This window comes from Lolium perenne, chromosome 1, assembly GCF_019359855.2.
Source record: "Lolium perenne isolate Kyuss_39 chromosome 1, Kyuss_2.0, whole genome shotgun sequence".
Lineage (NCBI taxonomy): Eukaryota > Viridiplantae > Streptophyta > Magnoliopsida > Poales > Poaceae > Lolium > Lolium perenne.
The window spans coordinates 57,261,844-57,271,791 of NC_067244.2; the positions used below are offsets into that span (position 1 = coordinate 57,261,844).

General features: G+C 44.8%; 2 protein-coding genes across 2 annotated transcripts; one reads left to right on the forward strand and one right to left on the reverse strand.

Annotated features, from left to right (window-relative positions):
- Positions 1–1,741: 1,741 nt before the first annotated feature.
- LOC127293193 (adenine nucleotide transporter BT1, chloroplastic/mitochondrial) lies at positions 1,742–5,584 on the forward strand. The gene is made up of 4 exons (XM_051322768.2): positions 1,742–1,925; positions 2,012–2,865; positions 4,471–4,632; positions 4,729–5,584. Exons 2-4 carry the CDS (start codon positions 2,281–2,283, stop codon positions 5,197–5,199), a joined length of 1,218 nt encoding a protein of 405 aa, XP_051178728.1. The 5' UTR covers positions 1,742–1,925; positions 2,012–2,280; the 3' UTR covers positions 5,200–5,584.
- A 57-nt stretch (positions 5,585–5,641) lies between these two features.
- LOC127293204 (uncharacterized protein At2g34160-like) lies at positions 5,642–7,044 on the reverse strand. Its single transcript, XM_051322777.1, has 5 exons — positions 6,701–7,044; positions 6,560–6,608; positions 6,260–6,322; positions 6,060–6,124; positions 5,642–5,986 (listed from the first exon to the last, which is right to left on the reverse strand). The coding sequence occupies exons 1-5, from the start codon at positions 6,839–6,841 to the stop codon at positions 5,891–5,893; spliced, it is 414 nt and encodes a 137-aa protein (XP_051178737.1). The 5' UTR covers positions 6,842–7,044; the 3' UTR covers positions 5,642–5,890.
- Between the last annotated feature and the right edge of the window lie 2,904 nt (positions 7,045–9,948).

Here is a 9,948-nt window from a genome sequence, read left to right on the forward strand (position 1 = left end):
AGTGTGGAAGACCCTGTCGAAACTTCAAATCCCAAGCAAAATAAAGATCTTTATCTAGAGAGCACTCCATAGTATTATTCCTCTGAAATGTATTTTGGTGAATCGACATATCGGAAACCCTGGGAGTGTCCAACATGTAAACAAGGGCTAGAGGACATACATCATCTCTTATTCCTTTGTCCTACGGCCCAAGACCTTTGGACTCGCCTGGGTTTACACGATATAATTAATGAGGCAAGAGTGGTGGATCGATCTGGCTACGCTATGCTGGAAGTTCTTATGCGACGACAAGACAATGATTATATGGGCTTTGATCATGTAGGGCTCAAGGAGGTTATTGTCATAACAAGATGGTATCTATGGTGGATTAGGAGACGTCATACTCACGAGGAAGCTCTCCCATCGTACTCACGAGGAAGCTCTCCCACCGACTTTTAAGTCCAAGATGTCCATTTTAGGAATTTTAGGAGCTGTTTGACCTACCTCGCCCGATTCTTCATCCTTATGGTGTGTTGTTGGTCACGTGATGGGCTCGAGTTCATGGATGACGGGGCTGCAACCTCGAAAGGTAGACCGCCCGGGCGTCTCTTCAACCGCTCACATTGCAATTAGGGCTGGACAAACGAGCCGCTCGACTCGTTACGGTTTGGCTTGTTAAGCTCATACTACCTCCATCCCAAGGCTTAAGGCCTATATTTGTTTCAGAAAGTCAAACTATGTTAAGTTTGACTAAGTTTTTTTTATCAAAAATCATTGACTTAAAAAGTACAAAATCAATATCATTAGATAGATGATGAAATATATTTTCATATGGTACCTACAAAATATCATATTTACTCACAAATTCTTCTAAAATTTTGGTCAAACTTTACTTCGTTTGACTTTCTAAAAAAATAGGCCTTAAGACTTGGGATAGAGGTGGTAATCATTAAGGCTCAGATCATTAAGCTCGTTAAGAATTATGAGCTAAAATTATTGTTTGGCTCTGTTTGTTATGTGCTCGTGAGCGTTCACGAGCTACTCTTAAGGTCGTTAAGAAAATATTTGCTCTTGTCTTGGTCGTGTTTTTTAGCCATTTGGGTGGCGATGAGCAGTTGGTGAGGGGTCCTGGTGGTGTCGGCGCTTGGGCAATGACTTCTCCATAATCTTGATTTGATACCCTAGGGGCACCGATGTGCGTACCATCTTCATGTTAGGGATCCAAGTGAAAAAAATTGACAGTCCGTCTATGAGATGGTGGCGCATCGTTGCTCTCTTGGGGGCGTTGCTAGTGGAGCGCTATTCCCCTCAAGTCTTGTTACAGTGTCGCCGATAACAAGTTTCGGTTCTTCTAGTATCTTTTTTTTTTATCCTTTATCTGTTTTATAAGAGGGTTTTCTTATCCTCTTGTATCTGTTTGGCGGTGTGCTGCTTTATTTATAAATAAGAACAAAACCTATTTTAAAATGTTATCCGTTAAATTTTGATTAATCGGCTACCGTATCAAGCCATTGCGCTTTTATTTATGGTGGGCCCTCTATCCACATCGACGGACCAGTACGAACCAAGGTGCACCTGACACGGCGAGTGAATTCCTTCTGTATCTTCTACAGCTGTCGAGCGGAGCAAATGTTTATAAATCACGTTTTTCTTTGTTGGAATATATATTTTGGACTTAAGAAAACTTTGAGTGATCGTAGGAGTGGAGCGTGGCACCACCACCATTAATGGGCGAGCGAGTGCAGCGCCGGCCCTAGAGGAAAAGGCGAAGTTGGAGGGAGGAAAGATACATCGCGAGAGAAAACAGCAACAACAAAAAGTGCAGTTTGTCGCTGTGCTCTGTTTTGAGTCTCTTCCCGACGGGACCGGCCGCACTCCTACCACCTTCTTCTCCACCGGCGGCGGCGGCGGACTAGTAGCGCGAGTTAATTAAATGCGTGTCCCAGGTAATCGCTCTCTTCCAGCTTCAAATCACGCCGTGGAGAAAGTGGTTCCGAATCTATAATTGATTGGTTTTCTGCCCTCCATGCAGATTCTTTGACTGTTCTAGCGCGATCCCTGGAGCGAATTGATCCGGGAAGCCCCTAAACATCGCAACCTTTTTACCTGGCCCCAAGATTCCCCTCCCTTTCCGCGTCTTTCCCACGCCACGCCCGCTGAATCCCTCTGATATCCGTCGCCATCCAGTTTCATTCCTTTGCGAATTGGGAGGCGTGATTCTCTGCCAGCTTCTTTGGTTCCTGTAGGAGGGCCGATCCCTGCCGAGCGCATCACTGTAATACGAGAGGACGAGCCGAGGCGATGAGCAAGAAGAGCGGCGGCGTGCGGTTACAATGCGCGGATGCGACGGCGGCGGATTGGACCTGCTGCTTCCTGTCGCTGCCGCCCCCTGCATCGCCTGGTGACGTCGACAGCAATGGTGGATTCAACCTGGCATGGACCCTCCACCAGTCCTTCCACCCACCTGCCGGTCTCTTCGCCAGCGTCGGCTTCCCGGCCTCCTCCTCTACCGCCACATCGCCGGGGAATCCTCAAGACCCGTACATGAAGTACGTCTCCTCGGAGCTTGGACACCAAGCCGTCGAGACACCTCTGCTGGGCGAAGGAGTGGGGTTGAGGGAGAAGGGAAAGAAGCAAGCGGTGAGGATCAAGATCAAGGTTGGGAATTCCCACCTCAAGAGGCTGATCAGTGGGGGAATTGCGGGAGCGGTGTCGAGGACAGTCGTTGCCCCTTTGGAGACGATTAGGACGCATTTGATGGTGGGGAGTAATGGGAATTCGTCTGCAGAGGTGTTTGAGTCTATCATGAAGCATGAAGGATGGACCGGGTTGTTCCGCGGTAACATTGTTAATGTCATTCGAGTAGCCCCGAGCAAAGCAATTGAGGTAATGAACTTCCTCGTGGCTGCCATGTTTGATTGATTATGCAGCATGGTTTCCTTATTTTCGATACCAATTGTTCTATGTTGTGCTTTGTGATGTACATGCAACCCAGAAAATTGTTAACAATCATGTGGATAATCTTTCCTGCGAATTTTCCCTTTGATTAACATGTTCACGTCTCACATTCATAACTAGGCAATACTCGTTGTCAATCAGTGTTCGTTTCTCTCTAAGTTTTGGCTTGGGGACCTATGGCCAAGTGCATATGTACTGACACAAGACCAATAGCGGCAATAGGGCGTCTTTCTTTCACTCAGCTTAGAGTTAACGAAAGTAACATAAACTTTTCTATTATATCTCACTGAGTAGTCCAATGGCGTCTAACATCTCTTAGGCTTTCCCGAGCTACGCTACTTTTAGCTAATCTATCGTAGTTCAGAAGAGTCCTCAACCATCTATGTACTTCATCATACCATCAGACCAAAGTCTGTATGTTATATGAAATATTTTCAACATCTTATTAGGGGAAGTAACTGCCCCATGCTATCATGTGTTCTTTATCTCACTGTGGTTTCCCTTTTTTTTATAATGAACCTGTATTATGCTTTACTGCTTTGTTTGTGATTTACATCCAAGCCCTGAAATTGTTAACCAAAATGTGGAGAATGTTTTTCTATGGATTTTCCCTTTGAGTAACATCCGTCAACACAGCTAGGCAATTTTTAGTGTAAATCAATGTTTGTTTCTGTCCATTTTGGCTTGGGGCCCTTTGGCAAGCCTGCAAGCCCCTATATGTTTAACCCAAGACCATGTGGCCGCCCTTCTCTTTTACGCAGCTTAGCGAAAATTAATTTGATATTAAATCTCACAGAGTAGTCCAATGTCTTATGGGCTAACTTGACCCAAACATCTATTTACAGCTTTCCTGAGCTAGAACACTTTTGACTAATCCAGCATAGTTCAGAAGTGACCTCAAGCATTAATATACTTCATCATATCATAAAACCACAGTGTATGCTATATGAGTTATTTTCAGCTGATTCATCTTAATATATTACTGTTCCCATTTTTCCCGTAGGGGTCTTTTAAGGTCGGTATACAAGTGGCTCTTAAGATTGGGTTAACAGAGCCAGTTTGAGGCTTATATAGCAAATTCACTATAATTTACCTCTTTTTAATCATAGTCCAATTTGGTACAATTAGATTTATCATTTCATGAATTTTAATGCAACAAGTATTGACTGGATGAGACCAAGGGTTTAATCTTCCATCTTGTCTGGACCATCCAAATCCAATTTATTTACAATTCTTTATCACATTTCGACTGAGCATTAGCATTAGTTCTGTGGCGGTTCTGCACCCTTGCTTAACTCAATTTTAATGCTCTGTACATAGCTTTTAACGTCTCCAATGGATAACATTACCTGATGGACTGTGCAGTTGTTTCATATGGTTTATAGTCTTAACCTTTTCTACCTAGTTCATATACATTCTAGGGCTATATGATATCAATGGAAGTTGTGTAATGGGAGCAACATGTGCTCAGATGAATACATACATTGAAGTATCTTAATGCTTGTTTTGACCTTTTCTATCCTATTGTTGCAGCTTTTTGCCTTTGATACAGCTAACAAGTTCTTAACCCCAAAATCTGGGGAAAAGCAGAAGATCCCGGTCCCTCCATCACTAGTGGCAGGGGCATTTGCTGGTTTCAGCTCAACCCTGTGTACATACCCTCTGGAACTAATTAAGACTCGATTAACTATACAGGTTAGTGTTATCCCACAAGAGTTGTCTTGTTGCTAGAAAGTATTAGAGATCTATGACCTTAGATATAACACATGAATGCATATGACGATTGTGCAGAGAGGTGTGTATGATAACTTCCTCCATGCCTTTGTCAAAATCATCCGTGAAGAAGGCCCCACTGAGCTTTACAGAGGCTTAACCCCAAGTCTAATTGGAGTGGTGCCGTATGCCGCAACCAACTACTTCGCTTATGATACCCTCAAGAAGGCGTACAAGAAGATCTTCAAGACTAATGAGATCGGAAATGTTCCTACCCTGCTTATTGGGTCTGCTGCAGGAGCTATCTCAAGCACCGCCACGTTCCCTCTCGAGGTTGCCCGCAAGCAAATGCAAGTCGGAGCAGTTGGCGGCAGGAAGGTTTACAAGAGCATGCTTCATGCTCTCCTGACAATTCTTGAGGATGAAGGTGCTGGGGGCCTCTACAGAGGACTGGGACCGAGTTGCATGAAGCTAGTTCCTGCTGCTGGGATTTCGTTTATGTGCTATGAAGCTTGCAAGAAGATACTGATTGAGGAAGCCGATGAGTGAAGCCCATAGTTTACTGCAGTGCCAAAAATGTGGTACTCATCATATGTTGGACCGGAGCCATGGTATGCCTGCCCCTGCTTATCCTCACCAGAACTCGGTTTCACAACTCTGGCAGCGGGGCTTCTTTTGGTCATCGAATCAAGACATGACCAAGCTTAATAACTGTCGCTACAGGATTTCAGACCTTTTCTGTACTGTACGCTTGATCTGAAGAAAAGTTACCAATCTTACCAGTTTTGCTTTTCAATATTACATGTGTTGAGATGTCTTTTCAGAAACTGATTGTGAGGTATGAAATCATAGAAAAATACCCATGAGCAATCATAATTCACAAGGAGTGAAGTTCTTTGTAGCAAGCATGTGTCTTGCAGATTTATCTGATTCAGTTCAGTGTGTTCTTTGATTTTGATTCTGACGCTATCTCACAAGGCGACATAAACGATTGAAAATAACGTTCTCAATTATGTCAGCAATTGTACAACTCTCAATTACTACCAAAATAGCAAAAGCTGCCTTACATATATCCAATAATCCAAATATATGTTGCATTGATTAAATTCTACTACTACTAATGTTGACATTGGTAGATAAATGAACATCGTAAACACATTCCATCCTCAGGCAGCACCCAAGTTAACCAAGCCTAACAAAAGAAAAATAAAGCCAGTCTGGCTATGTCTATGGTAACATCTTAGTTCTGCTCGTCGACCACGCCTACGGCTGCTTCTGCCGCAGCTGTGGCCATCAACTCGTCGAAGTTCTCGCTCTTCGCCAGCACTATCTCAATCTGCATAGAAGTTCAGAGTAAATACTTTCCGGAGAACAATGCATTGTCAGGGTAGCGATTATTGCGAACAAACCTTAGCCTTCTGGATTGGTCGCCCTCTCATCTCATCCTTGATTTCCACAGTAGATGTCCTAATCTCTGCAAATATTCAGAGGTAAGAGGTTAGAAAAGGCTTGTACCTTAAAAACCAAATAAGGCAGGATCTCAACATAATAAAGATCACCATTGGTACGATCGAGTATATATTGTTGGGTGAAGGATAAGGGTTCTTACTTGTTTCGACGGCGAAACCGTTGTTCTTCAAGATTTCTGTTACTGTCACAACAGTCGCTATGGCTGCAAAAGTACATTAAGCAATGTTGTCAGCGATCCAGAAAACAGAAGAAACTATATCAACCGTTGGATATTTTTCAGAGTCAATCGAAATCATGCAACGTGGAATTAACAACGCCACAATGTGTGGTGGTCCGACATAATTGCAATTTCTAGATTTGCATGTCAATTGTTGAACCAAGAACGTGGATACGATCGTGGATATATATTCTCCTGTAAACTAATCCGTGGAGTACGTACCCATGCCGAGGGCGGAGAGCTCGACCTCGCCGTGCTGCTGCATGTACCTCTGCACGCAAACGCAATGGATCAATAAGAATCGGCACCAATCGAAAGCACGGAGGCAATGGATCGATCGACGACGCGCAGATAAACAAATACCTTGGCGAGGTTGACGTAGAAGAAGAGCGGTTTCTTGGTGTTGGACACCTGAATCCGGTTGCTGCTAGCCCCGACGCCGTTGGTGCCGGCCCTCGTCCTCTGCGCGGCGTCGCCGCCTGCCTCCGCCGCGTTGCCGGACATGGTGACGGTGACGATACTGCTGCTGCTAAAAAAGTCGAACGGTGTGGGGCGATTGGTGTCGTGCGTTTGGGTGGATTCGAGGTTCGTTCGTGGCTTCCTTGAGGTCGGAGGGTGGTGGTATTAATGGCGGTATCTGGGACGATCGGATGGGAAGACGAGTCGGATCGGGACTCGGGAGCGGGTCGTACGACGAGCGGGTGCCCTTCTCGTGCTCGAGTAGTTTCCAGCTGTTGGGTTCGTATTCGGGTTGAACACGACAGCACTTCCGCCTTGTGGGCTGTCTGCTGCAATATGTGGCGGCCCGGCCCATTTTTCAGATGAAGAAACATCCCCGCGTCAAGTCCCCAGGCTCACTTCTCCTGGGCTGACTTCACGTTTCTGAAACTTCCCGACGTCTTTGATTGTATTGTGTTTCGTAAAAAGAAAAACTTTCTCATGATACTTAGTTTTGCACCAACATTCCTTGATAAAATAGCAAAAAAGTAAGAAAAGAAAATTCATAAATAAAAACAGGCAAGAATCAAATTATTAAAAACCATACATTATCCGCTCCGAAATCGATCTCGAATCCGTTTTAAGGTGTCCATATCCGGTTTTAAATAATCCGACGGATAAGGATATCCGATTTCGAAATGGTGCTCTGGATACAATATAGGATATGCTATAGCAAATAGCATGCGGATATGGATTATCTGATATTTAATTAGAATAATATAAATGTTTTAAATCTGATAATCCGATTTTTAGTCAAAAGCCAAGGCCAATTCACGAGGTTTGTAGTTATTGAGTTTCCAAATTTATTTGGCGAGCATGTTTAGCTCTAAATTCTATCAATTCTTAAATTTTAACGTAAATTGTGTCTCTTTTTTCTTAACTAAACAAGACTAAAAGTTTAAATCCCTCTCAAGATTTGCAAAAACTATTATTACCTACCGATGAAAGCATATATCCGACTATGTTTGTTTCTGGACCGAGTCCGTTTCTGATTCGAATCCATAGTCTGGTATATATATCCGCATTCAAATCCGAAACTAATCAATATCCGCTCCAATCTGGATCTGAGAAAAATATATGGTAAAAAATATGGTATGAGCAAATCCGATCCATGTACACCCCTACATAGCAACCTATCTTAACCATCTGGCCTAAAGCTTGGTTTGCATTAGATTATAGGGTCAAATCGGTAGGAGAGTTCCCAGTGCAGTTTTTATTAATATAAGGAATATCTACAAAGTTACAAATGTACAAGGATTAAAGGGACAGATCTAGCGAGCGCATGCATGCTTGTTAGAGGTTTTGAGCACAACACCTAAAATAGTAAATTTGTTGTCCCTAGCTGGTCTGTACGGATAAAAAGGAAAGAGACTCCTCCGAGTACAATGCAGCCCAGCTGACGTCACTAGTAGGAAAAGCCTCATCAGTGGCGCACGAAACATGATTTTGTAGCGCACGGGCGGTGCGCCACAGAAACTTCGCCACAAAAATAGGGTTTCTGTGGCGCACCGTACCATGCGCCACATAATTAAGGTGTTCTGTAGCGCATACGGGCCAGCTGCGCCACAGAAATAGGTGCGCCACTGAATTCTATTTTGGTGCGCCACAGAACAATGTACAGGTATACTCGATTTTGTGCTCCCTGATGTATTATACAGTTTTTATACAGGTTTTGTACATAGTATACAGGTATAATATAGACAGATAGACAGATATAATATGGACACATATAATATAGCAACATTATACATCATCATCACAGTACTTAGAGCCCGATCGAGATACATATATAGTGGCAAGTGTCAAATGTTTTACATACAACCCTTAATTCATACAAAATTCACAATTTCGAGATACAAAGTAGTCTTTCCTCCTTTGCTCCCTCCTCTCTACCCACCAGGCTCGCTTGCATCGGGGTCTTCATCCGGTTCCTACTATGATTAAAATGGAAGAAAGTGAGACCAACAAGTCCGATCACAAGAGAAATGGAATAAATGCCTCATACATTGTTAGTCAACACAAATATTAACATTCAGGAATGGCGTAAGTGAGACCAAATCCGATGCACAAGAGATTGATATTTGTGCTATCTTACCAGGCTCACTTACGCCACCCCCAAGTGTACGGTGACCAAACATTTTAATCATCGGCATTTTGAAAATACCAAAGCAAATGGAATGACAAAATGGAATAAGTGCCTCATACATTGTTGGTCAACACAAATACTATGGTCAGAAAACATAGTTGCAGTATACGCCGCAGTATACTTTGCAGAAGGGCCCCCTTTCCCCGGCCGCCGTTCCGTGAACGGGTCCTTGACGAGACAACAACGCCGATCTGCCTCTCCGGCGCAGAACCACGGCAGTCCAAGCCGCCTCCCTTGTGGCCGCGTCTCCTGCGCCCTGCGCTCTTCTCCATGGCCGGACCACGACTGGACTCACCGGGGGAATAATGATAATCGCCATCACCACTATCGCCAGACTCCACAGGTGCATAGCAGTTTGCAGCAGATGCCACTTTTCTTCCCTCGCCGTGCAGTGAACGAGTCCTTGATGCAAAGACCGTGCCGGCCTGCCCAGCATTATGCCGGCCCGTGTTGCCGCGCTTCAGGCCGTGTGTCCCGCGCCTTGCACTGTTCGCCTTCTTGCCCGGTGAACCAATAGACTGATCGTTGGAATAAGGAAACCGATGACGGCCGGTCGCAAGATTAGATTGCGATCGGCCGTCATCGGCTTCCTTATTCCAATGATCAGTCTATTGTTCACCGGGCAAGAAGGCGAAGAGTGTAGGGCGCGGGAGACACGGCCTGAAGCGCGTCAACAAGGGTCGGCATGATGCTAGGGAGGCCGGCATGGTCTTTGCATCAAGGACTCGTTCACTGGACGGCGAGAGCAGAAAAGTGGCATCTGCTGCAAAGTACTCTACACCTGTGAAGTCTGACGATAGTGGTGATGGCGATTATCATTATTCCCTTGGTGTGTCCAATCGTGGTCCGACCATGGAGAGAAGCGCAGAGCGCAGGAGACACGACCACAAGGGAGGCGGCTGGGACTGGCGTGGTTATGCGCCAGAGAGGCGGGTCGGCGTTGTTGTCTCGTCAAGGACTCGTTCAC